The sequence below is a fragment of the Artibeus jamaicensis genome, unplaced genomic scaffold (assembly GCF_021234435.1).
Source record: "Artibeus jamaicensis isolate MK-2021 breed Jamaican fruit bat unplaced genomic scaffold, CSHL_Jam_final scaffold_369, whole genome shotgun sequence".
Taxonomy (NCBI): domain Eukaryota; kingdom Metazoa; phylum Chordata; class Mammalia; order Chiroptera; family Phyllostomidae; genus Artibeus; species Artibeus jamaicensis.
The window spans coordinates 12,687,289-12,708,768 of record NW_026522042.1 but is presented as its reverse complement, the minus strand read 5'-3'; the positions used below and the strand labels follow the sequence as shown (position 1 = coordinate 12,708,768).

Sequence of the window (21,480 nt, the reverse complement as noted above, 5' to 3'; positions counted from 1 at the left end):
ATTAACGGGGTGATGGGGTGAATGCTTGTCAGATGAGGGAGGAAGAAAACAGGCTGTCAGCTCTAAGGGAACTCCAGTTTCATTTGATTTTCTAAAGGAGAAATTCCTTTGCCTTTTTAGGGGTCTTTGTATAGGCCATCCCTGGTACAGGGTGGATTCTACCCGGAGAGTGACTACCTCCATTAGCCCACTATAATCTCAGCCTATCGCTCTGGGCTTGGCCCAGGGACATTGCACTCTCTACATCAAACTATGGACTTGCTTCCCCACTACTCTGTCATTTGCTGAGGCCCACACCCAAATCAAACCAGGCCTCAGAGACTTCAGGTGCCCCCACCTGTGCTAATGAACCACCACAGGCCACCTTCCTTCCATGAATACACAGAAAGGTGGCTCATCACTCATGAAAGCTCACCAAACTGCTTAGTATAATGAATTCAAATAGAAGAAACAGACTTCATTATTCAAAAATACTCATGATAACATCATCCAGCAAAATGATGGATCATGGAGGATGAGGAGGGGGATTTCTGGGGACCTAGGTGAGCACAGGCAGGCAAGCTGAAGTTAGCATAGCAACCCCATCAGCATGAATGACCCGCACTCACCATAGAGCACTGGCCAGGTGGCATGCAGCAGGAATGCAAGGGAAAAGGAAGGAAATAAATGAGATAGAGGATTGGAGGGGAGAAAAGGGAGGAAGAAAACATTTGCCAGATTGTCACATATATTCTCTTATTTAATTGCATCTTCTTCTTAACATCATTATTTGTAAAGAAAGCATTGTTATATCCATTACATAATAAGAGGGAATTAAATCTCAGAGACATGAAGAACCAGCTGAAGGTCACTCAGGTCAGACATTGAGCAGACAAGGGCTCCTGGATGAAGCTATGGCTCCAACTGCTGACCAGCCTCACCAGAACACCCTTTCCTGCATCAGCTGGACTCGCCATTTGGAAGAACTTACATACCAAACTATGTGGTGTCTGTTTAAGGAAAAGTGAACGTTAATATCCTCTTGACATGCACAATTTACACGGATCTCAAGGGAGCTATACTGAATGAAAAAATCTCATCTCAAGAGGTTGCACACTGTACGATTCCGCTTTATAACATTATCGCAAAGACAGTTACGGAGGTGGAAAGAGGCTGGCGCTTTCCCGGGGTCAGGTCGGGAGGCAGGAGGGAGCTGTAAGAGAGAAGCTTCCACTCTCCCTCATCCCTGAGCCAAACTCAGCGTCAGTAAGGGCATGTCATCAGCAAGACAGAACAGTCATTTCCAGAGGTTGGGCATGTGTGTACACTCTGCTTCTAGTTTTCCCAGCATTAGGAAAAGCCCATTTTCCTGAACAACCTTAGAAACTCTGCCCCTGATCCTCTCATTTAAATGATGAGAACATCCAGGCCCGAGAGGGGCAGTACCTTAACCAAGTCGCACAGCAGGTTTTGGCAGAGTGGGGCTGAGATCCCAGGTTTGCAGCTACTGGGCTAGGACTAGTGGTTCCAAACCATTGAAGACTTCTCTCGATCTTTTTGCTTTGAGTTGCTGGGAAGATTTAGCAATTCGCCAATGGAGGATTATGATCGCTTAGTTCTGTTCCACCACTCACTCCCACCCCCGGTGAGGGGACCAACACAGGCAGGGATCCCAACTCTGTCCCCCTCTGACTCTCTGATCACTTCTCAGGCCCCTCATTGTGCTCTTCTTCTGCCCTTCTGTTGGCTCATGGCTAAGTTCATCCCCAACCACCGTCCTATTTGGAGAAATCACCTACGTGCTATTGACTCTCAAACCTGTATCTCATTCCAAATCTCTCCTAGACTTCAAATTCAGTATGCAAATCTTTTGATGGACACCTCCTTCTGGGAGCCACCACAGGCACCCTCATGTCAGCATCCCTGAAATCATTTTCCTGCATGTTCACCTGAGTTCTTCCTGCATCCCCCCGGCTTAGTGACAGGAACCCCCAGCAACCAAGTTGCCCAATCTAGAAACATCGGTGGCTTCCTGGCAGCCTCCTCCCCCCATATCCTGCATCCCAATCTGTCATCACGGGCTGCTCATTTTACCTCTTCTCCATCTCCACTCCCAACCACCCCAGTTCAAACCCTCATCCTTTTATGCTTGGATTTATGCTTGCAGCACCTCTTAACTGCTCTCCTTCTTTCTTCCTTGTTCTCTTTAGTTGCATCCTCCTTGCTGTTGCCTTGCTGTTGCCAAGCCAACCTAGTCAAAATCAGAGTCCGCCCTTAGCATGACCCAGGGTTCACGACTCTTCAAAGTCTATCCTCTAGGAAGCCCTCCCTTCCTTTACAGCCTCACAATTTATGCTCTAGCAACCGTCGGACTGCTTGTATTACCACCCCCCACATTCCCATGCAGCATGCTATTTTTTACCTTTCTTCAAGCTGCTCCATCCACCCCGTTGTCTTTCTCTCCTCTCTTCCCCTCTTTCACTCATGATTTCTCCCTATTGCTTTTGCTGGGTCCTCTTACAAACAAAGCAACTGCACACATAGCTGAGCCGCTGATCCCTTGCAGCTGGGCACCCTGTCCCATGCAGGATTTTCCTCTAGCAGGGGGTGTCCAACCCGGGGCCCAGATGTGGCCCATGATGGCTATGAATATGACACAACACAAAATCATAAATTTACTTAAAACCCTTTTTTTTGCTCATCAGTTTTTGTTAGTGTTTGTATATTTAATGTGTAAGCCCAAGACAACTTTTCTTCTTTCAGTGTGTCCCAGAGACACCCAAAGGTCAGACACCCCGGCTATGATATGGGGCATTTAATCCAAGTTCAGCGACACAGTGTTAAGGACACTTTACTACTTTCCTACCAAATGCCATGGCTTTTCCACGAGGTTTTACTTATGCACAATGTTTCTTCACTCCCTCAGCCTCTAAATCTCCAAATCTCCCAAGAGGTTAAGTCCAAGAAACACTTAGTCATTTCGTTTCTTCAATGCACTTGATCCCAGGAGCCTTGGGAAGAGTACTCAGCTGCACCTGGCTACCACAAAGCCTAAGTAAGCGCAAGAGGCAAAAGCACTCAGAGAGACCAAGCTGCCCACAGTGACTGTGGGGGGACTTGAGCTCAACAAGTTCCATGAAGCATCCTGGTAACTACCTGAGTTTGTCCAAACAAACCCTATCCATTCTAGTTTTTCCCACTTCCTTTGTAAACAAAAACAGATTTCCCTCTTTGTTCTTCTGTCATTTTTCCTCCCCTCATTTTCTCAGATGAGTCCAGTTCACTTCCCACTCCCCCTTTTCTATGCATGTGAGTGGGTGACCTTACACGGCAGGGAGCTGACCCAGAGGAAAACAATGACAGCTCACAGAAATAGGTCCAAAGGGGAATTAGAAAATGATTTGGCAAGTACATGGCTTTTGTTATAAGTTGCTCTGTCTTTTTGGTCTTTTGCTCCTCTGTAGTAAAAAAAAGAAACATGATTGTCATCTAGAAGTCCCAATAGCAACTTTTCGCGGGTCCCCCCCCCGCGCAGGGACAAAACCACCGATCTGGAGGAAAAGATACTTGGTTTTAAAAGAGTAACCAGCCTACAAACTGTTTATTGACATTACTGACATTTAAGAGTAGAAGTTACATAGGTTATTACAGACCCACAAGTCTCCCTGGGGGCAGGGCAAACAGTCAGCCCTGATTTCCAAAGTTAGCAAGCCTTTAACTCCAGAGTCTCACAAAAGTGAGCCCAACACTTCATCACTCTGAGACCAAGAGGGACATTATCTGTGAAAGCATTCATCTCCTTCCTTCCTGTCAGCCTTACAGATGCTCCTTCAAGCCAGCCTGACACCCTCCGGTGTCCACCCTGGATGGCAACGTGACCTGGGGCCCACCTGGCTTCATCCCAGCTCTCACTCCCATCCCAGTATAGGCTCTATCCTGTTCTTAAAAGGAGTCTCCAACCTCTTATGACCCTAATGTTACCAGGGTGTCCAACCTGCAGCTCACAGGCCGCATGTGGCCCAGGATCGCTGTGAATGCAACCCAACACAAAATAATAAATTTACTTAAAACATTATAAGATTGTTTTTGTGATTACATGTTGCAGTGTGTTTAACATGTGGCCCAAGACAACTCTTCTTCCAGTGTGGTGCAGACACCAAAAGGTTGGACACCCTTGCTTAGGCCTTTGGCACAGTTTCCTTATCTATGAAATGAGCTAATAATAGTAATAGGTTTACAGGTTTGTTGGGGCACCTAAATGATGGTGATGATAATGACACGAATCATAAAGATGAAACTAATAAGTAACTATTAACACACTGTTAATCCATGCTGTTACATGGATCAACACATTTGATTCTCACAGCAAGTCCAGGAGTAGATGGTATTACCCTCATTTCACAAAAGGAGTAATCAAGTGGAGATAAGGAGGCACAGACAAGTCAAGTAGCCTCCCAAAGGTTATACAGCTAGAAAGCGGTGGGACTAACTATACATCTTGTACTTCCCACGATATCAACTGCTCACAGAGTTAAAAAAGGAAAAGTAGGAGGGACGAGTCTAATTCTATCTCTAACCCTCGCTCCAAAGGGGAGCAGGGAGGCCATTCAATGAATTGGTCTAATGTGGAAAGGGCTAGAGGCCAAGTCTGAGTCCAAGTCCTTGAGGGAGACTTTAGGGTCCTAAAGCCTAAATGAGAGCTTGGTTCAAGGTTAGATAGAGCGTGGATAGAAATGAAAGCAAGTTAACTCATATCTGAAGCCACTTTTTGATTTCTTGGCCCATGATGTCCAAATACACTTGACATGCCTTTCCAGCAATCCCACTTCTGGGAATATATCCAAAGGAACCCAAAACACTAATTCTAAAGAGCATAAGCACCCCTGTATTCACTGAAGCATTATTTACAATTGCCAAGGTATGGAAGAAGCCCAAGTGCCCATCAGTAGATGAGTGGATAAAAATCTTGTGGTACATTTACATAAGGAAATATTACTCGGCTGTAAAAAAAAAGAAACTTTTGCCCTCTGTGACGGCATGGATGGACCTGGAGAACATTATGCTGAGAGAAATAAGCCAGTCAGAGAAAGACAAGTACCATATGACTTCACTCATATGTGGAATCTAATGAACAAACTGAACTAACCATCAAAATAGAGACAGACTCACAGAGAGAGATCAGGATGACAGCTTGTGCCGGGGAAGGGGAGAGGGTTTGGGGGCGAAGGGATCGAGCGAAAAGGAAGAAGGACTCGTGGCCATGGACAGCAGTGAGGTGATTGTGGGGGGCATAAATGATGGAAAAAATATAATAAAATTTGTTTTAAAACTTAAAAAAATAAAATAATAAATTACGCATTTGGATAAAATTTAGTCAGTGTTTTACAGACCAATCACACCATAATCTCCCTAGTTATCTTCTTACTGGACACAAATCATTTTTATCTCTCCTGGACAAACATCATTTGAGAAATGATTAATTTTCTGCATGTAAACAAACACCTAACTTTCTCTTGTTTAGGCCCTAATCAATAGTAAATAATAATCAGACAGAGTTACATACCCATGGAGTTAGAGGGCTCAGGTTAGATATTGAAAAGACACAGTTTCTGTTTCTCCTGGTTTCTAAAGAGGTCAGGGATAAATTTTCTTCACAGAAGCTTCACAGGTAGGGACATAACCCCTCTATCTGTATTCTGAAACATCCAGAAGACGGCTTTCAAGACTAAGGAAAGTGGGTGGGAAGGGAGCGAAGAATGGTCCCAGGCTCTCGAGATTACTGTTTTCAAGCCACACTGAAGACTGTGGAGGCTTCTCCTGCCCAGAATACAATGAACCCTGCCTGGGGTGTTCTGACCTCAGGTGTCTCACTGTTGGCGGGAGATCTGAATGATGCTCTTCTTTGCATATTTCAGCAACTGGTTAAACTTTGTAGATTATAAAGGCATTTCATCAGGTCAGTGGGTTCATTCACCCACTAAGTCTCACTTCATTCATTCATTCATTCATTCATTCATGTCCCAGGCACAGGTGTTATGTGCTAGGGATATAGCCAGGATCAAAGAAATAGTTTCTGCCTTCATGGAATTCACAATCTGACGGTGGCTGAGAGGAGCAAGGAGGGAGTGAACACATACACAGAATGTTAATGAACTGTGACAGTGGTACCCACAAGGGAAGTGAACTGCATTCTGTGATGGAGAACGGTAGTGGGGCAGCTTTGAGCAAGTTGCTCCCTGCGACTGCTCTGAAGAAGCAGTACAGCCCCAGAGCCTGAGAGGTGAGAAGGGGCCACCCGGGAGCAGAGCAGGGGGAGGGGTGTTGCAGGCACTGGGAACCTCAAGTGCATAGGCCATAAGGCTGAAGATTGCCTTGTGTGCTCCTGAACCTACCCAAAGTCCAGTGAGTGTGAGGGTGGATGCACGGCAAAGGGTGACATAAGGAAAGACCAGAAGGACCATGAAAGTCTCTTCAGGACACAGTAAGAAATTTGACGTCACTACACTTCTAAGAAACTAATACAGAAATACTATTTTCCTCTTGAGGGGCTTCTAAGCACCTTTCTGGTGCCCTCTTGCTCATCCATTAAGAGCTTTTCTGAAGCAAGGAAGTAGGGAGCAAAGATACAGGTCGGAGGGTGGAGGGAAACTATTCCTTACCTCTTCTTCTTCAAGTAGAATGAGCCGAACCACAACAATGTGAATTGCATTGCCAATGCTTGGGTTATGGAACAACCCAGTGACCTAGAGTCAGAAACAGAAAATCATTAGCCCATATAAACTGACAATAGATAAATATCAGACCAGGGGCAGGGGAACAGCATTGTGATGCGCTTAAACAAATGCAATCTTGTAGGTCGAGAAGTTTTGCTGGAGTGCAAAGAAGAGCTGGTAGCCTCTGGCCCAATCCAAGGGTGATTGGATTAGTGATCGGCCATGTGCCTGAGGGATTGCTGCCTTTCTACTCTCTGACCCTTTCCCTGACCCAGGGTCTTCTTTCTTTTATTATCAGTGACTCAGGCAAACATCCTTCCCCAGCGAGACAGGACTAACCATCTCTGGGAAGGCAGAACACAGCAACTGTGCAAAAGGGAAGCTTGAAATTCAGGGTCATTAACTCTACTCCAATTCTGGCTTTGACTACCTTGAGGAAATCATGTTCTAGTTCTTTGTGAAGTGACTCGGTTTACTCATTTATGCACTAACGTAAAACAGTGAAATAAAGTCCCACTGAAAGGACTGAGTCACTGGGTGGATACCTAGGAGAAAATGTAACTGATAAACAACAAATGTTCCTAGGACACACATTTTTCAGAGAAAGATTAATATGTTCTGAATTTCCATCCGCAGTTACTTAGGGAAGAGATTCACATACCTGTGTTAAAAGAATAATAAGGAAAAAACAGTCTCTTATTTTTGTAGTGTGGAGCGTGTCCACCAGCTGCCCCTCCCCCCACAGAGTCCAACATACCATGTTCATGATGGTGAGGATATAGGACTCCACATTCTCGCTGCCATGGTACTCAACCATCTTCGTGTCCGCCACCACCAGCGTCTCCACCCATCTCTCTCGGCTGATGGAACGCCGGGAGAGGCTCCGGCCGGGCGCAGTGTTCCTCTCCCACCTTTCTCGCTGCAGAGCCAGCTTCCGGGGGCTGCCAAGGCTGTCTGCACACCCAACACAAGGCAGTGAGTTAATTCTCTCTCTCAACTACTGCTCACTTTACGATTTGTGATTAATAATGTGTGAATGCAACATCCTTATACACATGACTGAAATGGAAGAATGAGCAACTTCAATGACTATGACCAAGACAACTGAAATTTGAAACATACAGGGAGGTTCAAACACGCTTTTTGAAATAATCATTACCTATTTCATTAACTAGGTCCCTCACTATAAACAAGATAATACCGTCAAGATTGGGAGCGTTCTCTTTCTTCTCCTTTCCCTCCTTTAAATTATTCACTGCCCACTGTGTGCAAGGCAATGTATCAGCTTTAAGGTGCCAAGTTGATATCCCTGTGACTGTTTGAGGAACATACAGCTATGCCATTTTGCAAAGGGAGAAAATGATGCTCACTCACACTAGCTGGTTACTTAAGGTCAGTGTAAGATGCGGGATTTTCTAGGCCCTCAAAATCACGTGTTTTCATCTCCTACACCACACCGTCTCCCACAGATTAAACACACACAAAACTGGACAACATGTGAGCTGGAAAAGGTGCGTGTGGTTCGGGTCATCCTCCTTCACAAAGGTACAAAAACATCTGGGAGATCCAGGGCAGGACCGGGAAACACCCAAGGTGACCAGTAGATTTCAGGACAAATGAGATTTAATGAATGAGGATGGTAGTTTAGAAGGCAAGACCTAGGAGAGGCTATAGAATCATGAAAAAAAAAAGAATCATTCTCAAAATCTCAGAATACTACAACTAGCGAGCACCTCCTTGAAACTTGAAAGAGATCTGTTTAAAACCCAACAGAATAAAGTGCTACTTCAACCGCCAGGAAGCCCAGCTCAAGTGGTGATCACTCTCAGAGGTTTCTGCATGCTCAGCACGGCTCAGCACGGCTCAGCACAGCGGTGCTCGCCCGGTGAGCTGCAAGCGCTTTGCAAAGGTGCAGCACCTGACTGTCCAGTCAGGGGCACAGACCTCCTTTCCCTTCGATTGTCAGACAACAATAAAAAAACACGATGATAGCGAACACAATAAGAGCCATCAGTGTGAATGAAGCAAAATCACACCTATTTTTTTTCTCAGATCGGCAAGAAATATGTATTTTGGTGTGCCACAGAGATTTAGTTAACTGTGTGTGCCAGGAGATGAACCAGGGTGGAATTCACTGCCTTAGATGAATGTTTAGGGAATTATTCTGAGTGAAAAAAGCCAGTCCCAAAAGGTTGCACATTGTGTGATTCCATTTCTAGAACTCTTTGAAAGGAAAAAAATTTTAGAAGATTAGTAGTTGCCAGAGGTCCGGTATAAGGAATGGGGAGTGTGGGAGGGAAGGAGGGAGGTGGGTGTGGTCACAAAGGAGCAGCATTAGGGTCCTTGTGGGCGAGGGACTATTCAGTGTCCTGTGTCGGTGGGTAGGTGAAACTACTCGTGGGATTAGCAGAACTACACCTGTGTAGAAACTACATGTGTGCAATTAGTAGAAGTAATCACACAGACACATACACGTGAGCATAGCTAAAACTGGGGAAACCTGAATAAGATGAGGGAATTTCTCCAAGTTCTGCTTCCCAACAGCCTACCTACCTTAGAGCCCTCATCCCCCTATTCCAAAATCTGTTCTGTCTTCCTTCCTTGCGAGCTGGGCCTGTGGCTGCCTGGCTACTCTGCTGATTGAGTGGAACCCATGGAGCTCCATCCACACCCATTATGAACCATACAGAGCACTGCTCACTCCTTTCTTTCAAGTTCCCCCGAGGCCCACAAGGAAACTGCCTCTGCAACCACCCACCATCACAGCACAGCCCCTAGGAGGCCCAGAATCAGTAGGAAGCTGTCCAAACGTGAACATCTAGAGTTACTGAGAAGGTCTCTGCATGTTTTATATGATCAAAAGTTACATTAAAATTAAAATGCTCATTCAGGCCAGAGCAAAGTTGCTTTGGGTGGGAGCAAACGCATAGCCTCGACCTTCCGAATAACCAGACTCAGGGTTGGCAATCAGGACAGCGATTAATCACCCAGTTCCTTTGCCAACAGGAAACTTAACTTGTGGGGATAAAATTTAAAGATATAAACCACATTCCCACCAGCATAGTACCTTTCCCATAATCTGCCTTAAGCCATTTGAGATAAAAATGGAATATCACCGGCAGCCACAAAACCCGACCATCCCTGTCATTTTCCTTTTTCAAGTTTCCTGTTAATGTCAACTTAACAGAGAGTGACAACCGTCAACAGCAACCTCTGGAGGATGCCTGTAGTGCACGCACTGGGCCAAATGGATTTCCTGGGTACTCACAGAAGGCTAAAGGCGGACAGGTTTAAATCTCCCTTAGCCCAACCCACAGAAAAACTGTTATTAACACAACACTAACTGGCTGTGTCCACAGAACCTTAACAAGCACAAAGTTCAGTCTGATTCAGGACTGGGACCGCATTCTCCCCTTGGACACTGTTACAAAGGAGAGGAACTGGTCAAATGAGGAAGGCATTGATATCACTAGTCAGTTAGGTGTCCAACCTCTCGGCATCTCTGGGCCACACTGGAGGAGGAAGAACTGTCTTGGGCTGCATGTAAATACACGAACACTAACGAAAACTGATGAGCAAAAATAAGGTTTTAAGTAAATTTATGGTTTTGTGTTGGTCGCATTCATAGCCACCCTGGGCTACATGTGGCCTGTGGGCTGTGGGCTGGATACCTGTAGAGTGACATCCAGCATTTGCTCTGGAATCAGCCCAGCTTCACTAAGGACTAAGGGGATTCTTTTTTTTTTTTTTTTTTTTGCTACAGTGTCACGGGGCATTAACAGTGATGATGAGTTTGAAGACTGACGCATGCTTTCTCGATCATGAAGGAAATCCTGTGACCATCTGAGCTCTCCTATGGAACACTGTCCATCACCTTCTGTGTTTTTAAACACCGAGGAAGCATGGTGGCGCAGGTCAAAGTGGAAGTCACGCAGAAGGTGGAATTTCCCTGAACCTTCATCTGCTCGTAGTTCTGGATGATGGAGAGTCTACTGTACAATGAGCTTCAAGTGAACCAGCTCAACAGAGGCAAATGCAGGGCTGACCGTGCAAGGACCCTCCTGGGGTCCCCTTGGACCTGGAAAACTTGGCTCAGCAGAACCAATGAGCTGGAATCTACAGTTGCTCGGTGATGTTGGCAGGTGATTTATGTTTTCCTTTTATAAACATGGGCTATGTCTAGCACAGAACCTGGTACCTAATCAATACTAAATTAATGGTAACACCTCCTTCCCTGAAGTCCATATCCTCCTCTTGAAACCACCCCAATTTGTCTTTTCTGCTGCCTACCTGATTCTCTGGCCCTTCTCCTTCCTCCTGTACTCGCTCTCTCTACACCGTCTCCATTGGCCTCGCTCTGATTTCTTGAACGTGCCCTGCTCTTTGCCACCGCAGGGCCTGTGCTGCCTGGAAGGCTCTCCCTGCCCCCCTCGTCTCACCGACTGCTAGTCTTCCTTCAGATCTCAGCTCAAATGCTCTCCCCTCCCCTCTAACTGGGATAAATACCCCACGAGCATGTTCCCATCCCAGTCTGTATGCCCCTTTGGAGCACTTATCACACTTAGAAATTTTACATTTGCACGTTTTTCCGTAAATGTCAATCTCTACCACTAGACTGTAGTACTTTGAAGGCAGGGACCACAATGGAAGGCAGAGACTGCATCTGTTTTTTATATTCTTCACTTTTCATTTTGAAATAACTTCAGATATATAAAATACCTGCAAAACTAGTAAAAAGCTACCATGAACCTTCCCCTAGCCTCCCCATGTGTTGCCACCTTACCTAATCACAACACAACTGTCCAGGCCAGAAAATTGACACTGATACACAAAACTGTTACCAAACAAGTGAGGCGCAAAGCAATAAAATTAATTAGAGGTTGCAATATGCACTATGAAAGGCACAAAGAGGCTGCTGAGACAGGCAGGGTGTGGCAGGAGAAGGTATTTTAGCAGGGTGATCAGGAAGAACCACTCCGAGGGAGTGACATGTATGCTGGGACTTAGATGATGGGAAACGTGCAGACACATTCCAGACAGTGAAAAGAGCAAGTATGAAATTCCTATAACAGGAACCAGCTTAGGGGCCCCGGGAACTAGCAGAGAGATTGTTGGGACATGGTGAACATGGGGCAAATGGCACAAGAGACAACCCTGAACAGATAGGGCCAGGTATGTAGCCTGGAGAGATGGCCACCAGGGAAGTGCATTAGAAATGATGTGATCACCTTGGCCTCTCCTCTCCTGCACTGAAGATTCCAATGAAGATGTTCACTCTCACGACTTTCAAATGCCCTGTTCTTCCCCTAGGCCTCCTCAAATTCTGCCAAGGCCCAAACAATGCTCTTTACCTACCCCGGGTTCCAGTACAGAACCCTTGGTACGTAGTTGTCATGCCTCCGCAGTGCCCTCAAATCTGGTGCAGGCCTCCGTCTGTCTTTCATAGCCACGGCACTTTTGAAGAGGCCTGGCCGGTTACTTTGTACAATAATAACCCTCCATTGGGGCTTGTCCACTTTCTTCAGGGTTAAACCAGATTACGCACTTTGGGCAAAAATAGCAAAGACATGAAATTATGCCCTTTTCCATGCATCACATCCAGGGGTGTATGGTATCCATGTTTCTCATGACTGACAAAGCTGACTTTCGTCACTTGATTAGGGTGGTTTCTCAACTGTGAAGTTACCATTTTTCCTTTGGCAATTAATAACTATTTTGTGAGGAGACACTTTGAAATTATGAAGATACCTTCTCATCATACTTTCACCCACTAATGTCAGCAAACACTGGTGATTCTTGCCAGCAACAATTAGTGCTCTGACAAAGAATGATTTTCTCTTTCCATCATTCCATCTACACTTACGAGTTAGAATTTTACTGTAAGCAAAAGCCTGTCTCTCGCCACCTTTTTTAAAAATTCTATTTATAACAGTTTGGACTTACGAGTACTTATTTAAATCTATAATAAAAATAATATGTAAAAATAAAAAAAAACAAACACTATCTAAACAATGTAACAGAAAGTGCAGTGCATGCAAGCCAAATGTCCTCTACTGTATCCCAACCATCTGACACTGGGACGGCTCTTGAACTCTCTGTGGCTAATTTCTCAACTCTGAAATGGCATTAAAATTGTACGTCCTTGTCACTTTCCAGGGCTGTTATGGTGATCCAAAGCTATAACAATTATGAAAAGTTCTGTGTCCATGTCAAGAATCAGTAACTGGTATTACTTCAGACTTCTTATAAATCTGAATTTAAAAGAACACAACAACAACAACTTGTGAAGGCCCAGTCAACCTACTAAATTACTGGTCAAATCCACTTTTTGATCCTTCACTTAGGTCTGCACTCCAGCAGCATCATAAACAAAGCCAGAGAACCTCATGTACAGATGATCCTGAATCCTGTTTCTGCCCCTGGAGTACAAAGTCAAGGAGACGAGGCTGTAGGTTGGACCCCATCCCAAACCACTGCAGAGGCTCACTGTGTCTCTAACCCCAAATCACCAAGGCTTCCTGCCACTCCCTCTTTATTTAAAGCAAACATTCATGAAGCATCTACTATGCGCTAGTCACTGTCCTAGAAGATGAGGAAACAGCAGTGAGCAGTACTGACACAGTCCCTGGCCTCATGGGGCTTGACTCTCATTGCAGAGACTTAGCACAAACAAGTGAGACTCAAAGCAATAAAAAGAATTAGAGGTTGCAATATGCACTATGACAGGCACAAAGAGGCTGCTGAGACAGACAGGGTGTGGCAGGAGAAGGTATTTTAGCAGGGTGATCAGGAAGAACCACTCCAAGAGAATGACATGTATGCTGGGACTTAGATGATGGAAATATGTGCAGACACAGAGGGAGAACATTCCAGACAGTGAAAAGAGCAAGTATGAAATTCCTATAACAAGAACCAGCTTAGGGGCCCCGGGAACTAGCAGAGAGATTGGTTGGGACATGGTGAACACGGGGCAAATGGCACAAGAGACAACCCTGAACAGATAGGGCCAGGTATGTAGCCTGGAGAGATGGCCACCAGGGAAGTGCATTAGAAATGATGTGATCACCTTGGCCTCTCCTCTCCTGCACTGAAGATTCCAATACAGGTGTTCACTCTCACCACTTTCAAATGCCATGTTCTTCCCCTATGCTCTTCCCCTAAAGCTCTAAGGTTTTCCCCTAAGACAATGTCCTCACAGTCGAATCACAGCCTGCTGAATAAGTAACTCATGGCCCTGCACAATTTATTTCCAGAACCCTGAACCTTCTCTCTCTTCCAACCGCCCCCTCCAATCTCTCTATCCAAAACAACAGAGAACTTTCCAAAGCACTTGGTTACTGATTCTTCTCAGGACAACGACCTTTGGTGACTTGGCTGTGTTGCTAGATAGCATTCCATTTTTGCAGCTCACTTAACTGTTTCTGCTTCCTTTTCAGTTATTCTGAAACACATGAAACACTTTGGATCCACAAGCGGCTCAGGAAATTCTAAATTAAAGCGCCTGCTGAGCTGCAGCTGGCCCTGCCGGGCTCCAGGGCCCAGGGGCTGTGCCGCACACCAGGGCCCTTCCGAACACACCGCGGGCGCTGAGCACCACTCCCTGCCGACATGCTCTTGGAAAGCACAGAATTGTCAACAGATGCACAAACGATGTCCTCGCTCACAAGAGGCAAAATGCAAAATTAATGCCATTAAATGAATATCATCATTGCCTCCCTTACAGCTCTTCAAGTCTCCTCTCTGAAAATGCATACAGAGCTGGAATGGTAGGATCTTTTCAAATGTGGAGGAACAGTTACTACTTCAGCACAGAGGATACAGCAGCAGCATGACCCTGACCACATGTGTGGCATGGAGATCAAGAGCCTAGCCTGAGTTCTGAGCACAGAATGAGGTCTACTTGCAGAGTTAAGTGTCTACGTCAAAACTAAATTAGCTCTACTTCTCAGTAACTCTGGAGTGAACTTGGAGAGTTCACTTGACTTCTCTCTGCCTCAGTTTCTTCATCTGTAAATTAGGAACATATTGGTATTTATTTTGTGGAATTACTATAAGCATGAAATGAGTTCATACTGAAAACACCTATAATGGTGGTTGGCACACTGTAAAAATTAATAAAAGTTATCTATTACTATTAATAACTGATCGAATAAGCAAAAGCTGCCTGGAAACCCTACCATACTCACTGTCGGTTACTAGCACAGGCAGCCTCAGGGCTCTGCACGATGAGAGCAGGACTCCACGTAAGCCCCAAATACACAGACTGCCCCAGAGAGAGAAAAAGCTTTCAAGTGCTTCTCCAAGGCAAGCTTCAAATGGGCAGTGGTAAAAGCCTGGGGATGAGAAAACTTGCATAGAGGAGTGAAAGCAGGTTATGCAAAGAAAGTCACAAAATCTTTGCAGTAGATCTGCCTCTTGAATGGATGGGAAGAGTGCGGCCAGCCCTGGGGTTCAGCTGAGGATGTGCATGAATGGACAAGTTATTGTAGGTTTCAGCGGTGCCACAGGCAGAGAAAGGAGTCAGTGAGGTTGGACAACATAAAGAATGAAGACAAGGCAAGTCCAAGATCACTAAAGTAGACGAGAAACTGTGATTGCTCATAGAATAAACTGTCAAAGATGAGCCAGTCTGGCCTCTCTGTTCAGACCTCACTGCCCTTGAGCCTGCTGACCGCCTCTTGGACAAAGAGACGGATCCAGATGAGATAAGCTGACCCAGCATCCTCCAAGGGCTGAGCGCTGGGACCTTGGCTCACTCAGCCCGACATCTGGACTCAGGACTGGCACGCTGCCTGGACCACCGGCTGGGTCAACAGCAATTCAGGTCATGGCAGAACGAGGGGTCTGTTCTAGGCTAGACTCCATGTAGCTTGGCCTCATTTTAAAATGATTTTGGGACTTGGTAGGAATTCATATCTTGATTTTAAACAAATACTAGTCAAATACCCCAAATTCCATACTGGTTTTGTAATTGTGGAAGGCCTGGAATCTGGGGTCTTGTGGCTCTGAATTGATGTTTCTGACTCTCAGGAGATGCTTCCCACTGAGTCCTTCTTCTTAAAGTTTGATTCATAGTGCAAAAGGCAATGAGGGGACCAATCAGTGTGGTCAGAAGGGCCAATCAGGGAGCGATACTTGCACCCCTCAGCGAGCACTGCTTCATCAAGAGTTATTGTGTGGCCAGTCAGCAGCAGCAGCGAGAGCTGGGAGCCCGTTGCTGAGGAAATCAAATTCTAGGGAAGCAAAACACAGGACCAAGTAAACAGAAACCACTGGCGTACAAAATAATGCTCTCATCAGTTCTCACAAGAGCTTTTTGAAAACTCAGACTTACAGCCACCACTCTTTCTTGTTTATTCTAAAGCGCCTTTGATCCTCCAAACTACGAGAGGCATCGCAAATGGGGATTTGGAAGTGGACTCAGCATGGGGGTTTGATTTATAGAGAGAGCCTGCTTTCCTTCACAGAGGGGTCACGCGGATCCCAAATATAGACCCGACAGCCAGATAAGTTAGAAGACAGGAAGAAAAAAGAAGAATCAGGGGAAGAAGCTAAAAAGAGTGAAAAATAATGAGGCCAGTTTAAAAACCGTTAGTTACTGTCTTTTGTCTTTACTGCTATGTTTGCTCCATGAACTTGGCTCTAGTTCTAGCCATTACGGAGGGGAAATGTGATCCGTTCTTCAAGTCAGACTCTTTATATGAAAAAAACCCACTTGGGTCAATAGGAGAAAAGCTGTTTCTGAGACCCCCCAAAAAATGCTATGGCCCAATCATTCTGGTTATTATCTTTCAGAATCAGAATCTCAAAATCTACTATAATCTGACAAGGAATTCCTTTGCAGTGTGACAGCATGGTGCCCTTGATTGGATACCTGTCCTCCAGGTAGAGACCAGAGGCACAGGCGTGAGCTTTGGCTGGGATACCGCGTGTTTGTATCTGAATAACGGATAAGTAATGGCCCATGGCTAGTTACATGCTATGTCTGAAGAATGGGGAAAGCCCCTTTAAAAATGTCGAGTGAGTAATTAACCATTCTCAGAGTCTACTGACTTCCAAGGGTTTGTTTGTTTGTTTGTTTGTTTTTAACTGCAGGCATGAGTTGGTTGATTGGTTATGGACTCCTGTATGTGTCTGTGCATGAACTTGACTCAGCCACAGACCAGAAGCTGCCAGCTCCAGTGTGTGTGTGTGTGTGTGTGTGTAAAGGAGATGTGCATGCCAGCCATAGGTCGTGTTACCTGTGTCCGTGAACTCTGCCAGTCTGTGAGGGTGCTTCTGCGTTAACAGACGGCTCTTGAAGATTACCTCTGAGTTGTCAATACGAAGCAGACATTGGTTACTTCAGCTAAAAGTTGTGAATAAGACGAGTGGTTGAGACCGAACTGAGAGCAACGCTGCCGTGTGTGTGCACAAGGTAATGGGACATGGTTTTGTTTGTTAATGAAAAGGGAACTCATCTGACAGTAAAATATCCAGCTGTGCCAGAACGTGAAAAAGAGATGGCAAAAGCCAAAAACCTGCACGGGAACAGGTTGGAGAGGGTTTGAAGAAAAGGAAATTTTAGTTGCTTAGTTTATAAAACCTGCATACACACAAGTCTGAAAGAAGACCTGGCTGGGTGGCTCAGTTGGTTGGAGCTTTGTCCTGTACACCAAAAAGGCTGCGGGTTTGCTTCCCGATCGGAGCCCATGCCTGGGTTACGGGTTCAGTCCTCAGTGAGGGCGTGTGCAGGAGGCAACCCTCACATCGATGTCTCGATCTCTCCCCCCCAATCTCTAAATCAAAAAACATGTCCTCCAGGGAGGAATACATACATACATGCATACATACATAGATATTTTCAAACAAAGAGTTTGAGAGAAGAAATTCATTTAAAATTTTGACAAATCTGGTTCAATTTTCAACATAAAAAACCACAATTTTCTTACTGCCAAATATTACATTAATATAAAATTAGAATATGGTTTTCTTTCCATTAAAATGATAAATTAGTCTTGGACCATTCAGTCTGTTGTTAACAAAAGGTAGTAAACATTATACTTTGTTTTCTGCATAATTAGTCCAGATAACAAAGATCTGGCTAATCACCAGAATAATTTTGTGCTTCGTGCTGACTTCGTGTGGCCTTGACTTTCAGAAAACAAAGACCTGAGTGCTGAAAGACTGAAGTTCCTTACAATTACGTTACTTTCACACATTTATTTTTAGATATGCGGTTCTTGTCCATGTAAACAGGTAGCTGAGCAAAGCCATTTTGTTGCTGGGCACTAGGCTTCCGTCTGAAAAACAGTGTCTGCTTTGTCTTGATAGCTCTTTTCAAGACAAGACCCTCGGTTCAGAGAAAAACATTATTGCCAAAGTAATTTTAAGCATCACATCAGCACGTTACAAAACTTTCTATATGGCAAAAGTGTCCCCAGCTGGCTTCTTTGTCCTGACATCCGTGCCTGACCCCCTAGCTCAGGAGCGGGACAGAGAATGACGAGGCTCACTCAGCACGCTCTGCCTTTCTAAACTAGGTCCGCCCCCTTCTAAGGGCGGCCCTGGTCAAAGGGGGAGTGGACAAATCGTGAAGAGAGGCAGCATTCTTCTGCACAAGTTATGATGGTTCTCGTGTTATTAGTTGTGACAGAATACAAACTACACGTTTGGTCTCTGTTTCTGGTTCCTGACACAGAGCTCCTAAAACTCTTGTATCCCAAATGAAGAAGGTTGTAAAAGCGTCTCTCCCAGAGCTCCTAAATCCCTTGGAATGTCCAAGGAATTTCCTTGGACACAAAGTCCTAGGGATGGGTGAGAGGAACATCTTTTTTTTCTAATGAGGAGACTTTTGATGGGCTCCTGGGCAGCTTCAGGATAAGGACCAATCACGAAAAGACAGAACCGTGATTAGAAACTTGGAAGTTGCAGCCCCACCCCATCCTCCATGGAAGAGGGAGGGGCTGACATTATTATCATGCACCAGAAGAGAGCTTTATTCCGCTGTTTCATTGCTGGTCCACAGCCTCTCCGAGGTCATCTATAGGAGGCTCCTGAGTTCCTCTCTTGCTCACCCAAAGCCTTCGCTTGAGGCTGAGGCCAGAAATCAGGACTTTGTGAAGGGTAGTCTCAGAGCCTCAGTGGGAGCAACCACGCAAGGTGTCCTTAATCATCCAGACTGTACGGACTAGGCTGCTAGCTTCCCAGCACACAGTGGCCATGTTTGGGGGGCTGTCAGGTCCCGGGGGACTGAGCAGGCCCCTTGGCATCCAGCAGCAGAAAATGTCGTAAGGCAGACGGTTAACTCAAGACTCAACAAGTCGGGAATGATTTGTGGACAGCAATCAACTGTATTTTTTTTTTCAAAAATACAGTGTTGGTAATGTTTTCTAAAATACTACATTTTACATAGACATCTAAAAACTCCCTCTTTCTCATTACTGTCTCTCTGACCCTCAGTTTGGTAAATCACGCAGCTGCAAACTGACAAGATCCCCTTATGAAGTGGCAGCTGGTTCGACTCAGAATTCCACAGCTTCTGCTGAGACTCCTTACTCTGCATGGCAAGAGCATTATTGGCATAGATTTACTAAAAATCTGTCCTCTTTTATCTTCAGAGATATAATGAGAGAAACTGATTACTAAACTTAGGCCATAGCTGGAGTGTCACACCTGAGTTATATCCACTTTATCCAGTATGGCAAGCCTACTCCTAAGTAACAAAGGCTGAGAGACATATGTGGGCCTACTTACTGTCTCCAGACCATCCTGGGAAGTCGGTTTGTGTCTATTCTGTAGCTTACAGGCTGCAGACTTATAGGCAGGAAGGAGGATCACTTCTTGGCAGTCTCAAAACATTAGCTATTTGGGGGTACCTCCTGGGGGCACCTCAAGAAGAGAATCCATGTGCGGTTTTAGGCATTTGAGTGTGAAACCTGGATAAAGATGAATTTCTTAATTTCGTTTCTCTTGTTTTGGAGAATAAGCATATGAGAACAACTCAAACAAACATCTGGGGAAGTGGTCTTTAGAACAGAGGTTTCTGAGATGCAATTCCAGATTCTTTGCAGACTCTCCAGACCAAAGCGAATTCTCTGGCTTCTGTCATTGCTCTGCTTCTCCTGGGGGTAGATTTACAGCTGCACAAGAACGTTATGTGGATTGTTATATATGTTGTTTCTCTGGGAATGAAGCAGGGAAAGAACACAAAACACAATGACCTCAGCCCTTTTTTGTGATAAAAAATAATCTGAAGGGACTGCTTATGACCATACAAAGGACTCTTAAGAAAGAAAAATTACCCAAAACTCAAAGAGCAGAAAGATAACTGGGTAATGTGTTATCCTGCAGGGAGCTGTCCAGCGAGCCTAGCCCAGGCTCCTGGGATTCTCCAGGCGCCAGATGTTTGACTTACTCTTCACCTCTGATAAGGACACTGCCACTTTGCAGACCTGAAAGATAGATGTTCATTTGTAGAAAGCGTATAAGCTACAAATGCTTTTTGTCCACTACACAAGATAACACCAAAGGCTGTGGTTTACTGACTCAGAGGAAATCAGCCCGCTGTGTACCTGACTTAGCAACCTTACTGCAGAGTCTTCTTGACTGCGGTTGTTCTCTCTTGTCTTCCCTCACTGGCTCCAAGCCCACTAGTTTCTCGAGTCCTCCTACAAACCTGCATTGTCACCCTGCCGGCCCCCTCGTGACTGCAGTAATTAAAACCTGACACATGTTCACCGTGATGTTTATGAGACCTGTGCTTTGTTATTCATTAAAAATTATATTTTGATATAATTGAACAAAGGAACACACTCAGCGACAAAAAAATGAATTTAAAGCAACTGAAGTAATTTACTTGTGATAATGAAACATCGTGACAAGGATCAATCTCTTAAACTCATCCCATCTCTCCAAATTTCACCTGATAATGTCCTTCCCAGCCCAAGTTCAAGGGCTTCAGAGTCTTCTTCACTTTCACCTCCCTCCTGGTTCTACAATATACACGCCCCCAAAGAACTGGTCTACTGGACTAAAATCTACTCAGCGCACGGGAGAGTCACCAAACTCGCCAAAACAGAACCCTTATCTTATTGGTGTGGGGAGGGGAAAAATCTAAGGACATGCACACAATTACAGTCTCAGTACCACCACAGTGTTAAAGAAACTCTATGGATTTATGGATTGGTAAGTCGGATGTAAATAGAGATTAAGAAAGAAATTCCAGTTCTCCCAACACCATTTGTTGAAGAGAACTGGAATTTCTTTCTTAATCTCTATTTACACCCAACTTACCAATCCATAAATCCATAGAGTTTCGTTAACTCTGTGGTGTACAGCTACATGCAAAAAAATGAAACTTGAGCACAGACTTACACCATACACCAAAATAAATTCAAGGTGGATAAAAGACTTAAATGTAAGTCATAACACCATTAAAGTCCTAGAGGAGAACATTGGCAAGAAAATCTCAGATATTTCACGCAGCAACTTCTTTACTGATATGTCCCCTAGAGCAAGGAATGTAAAGGAAAGAATAAACAAATGGGATCTCATCAAAATAAAAAGCTTCTGCATGGCTAAAGAAAACAGTATTAAATTAGCAAGGCAACCAACTGTATGGGAAAACATATTTGCCAATGATACCTCAGACAAAGGTTTAATCTCTAAAATATACAAAGAACTTACACGACTCCACTCTAAGAAGACACCCAACCCAATTAGAAAATGGGAAAAGGACTTGAACAAACACTTCTCCAAGGAGGACATACAGAACATTCAGAGACACATGAAGAGATGCTCAATATCA

General features: G+C 44.9%; 1 protein-coding gene across 2 annotated transcripts in view; it reads right to left on the bottom strand.

Annotated features, from left to right (window-relative positions):
• ADAMTS12 (ADAM metallopeptidase with thrombospondin type 1 motif 12) overlaps positions 1-21,480 on the bottom strand; it is a 214,093-nt gene that overhangs the window by 102,556 nt on the left and 90,057 nt on the right. For both annotated transcript variants that reach the window (XM_053657378.1, XM_037129004.2), the window contains exons 4-5: positions 7,450-7,646; positions 6,639-6,722 (exon numbers count right to left, since the gene is read on the bottom strand). In XM_053657378.1, coding sequence (XP_053513353.1) covers positions 6,639-6,722; positions 7,450-7,646 — 281 coding nt within the window. The remainder of the gene's footprint in view (positions 1-6,638; positions 6,723-7,449; positions 7,647-21,480) is intronic.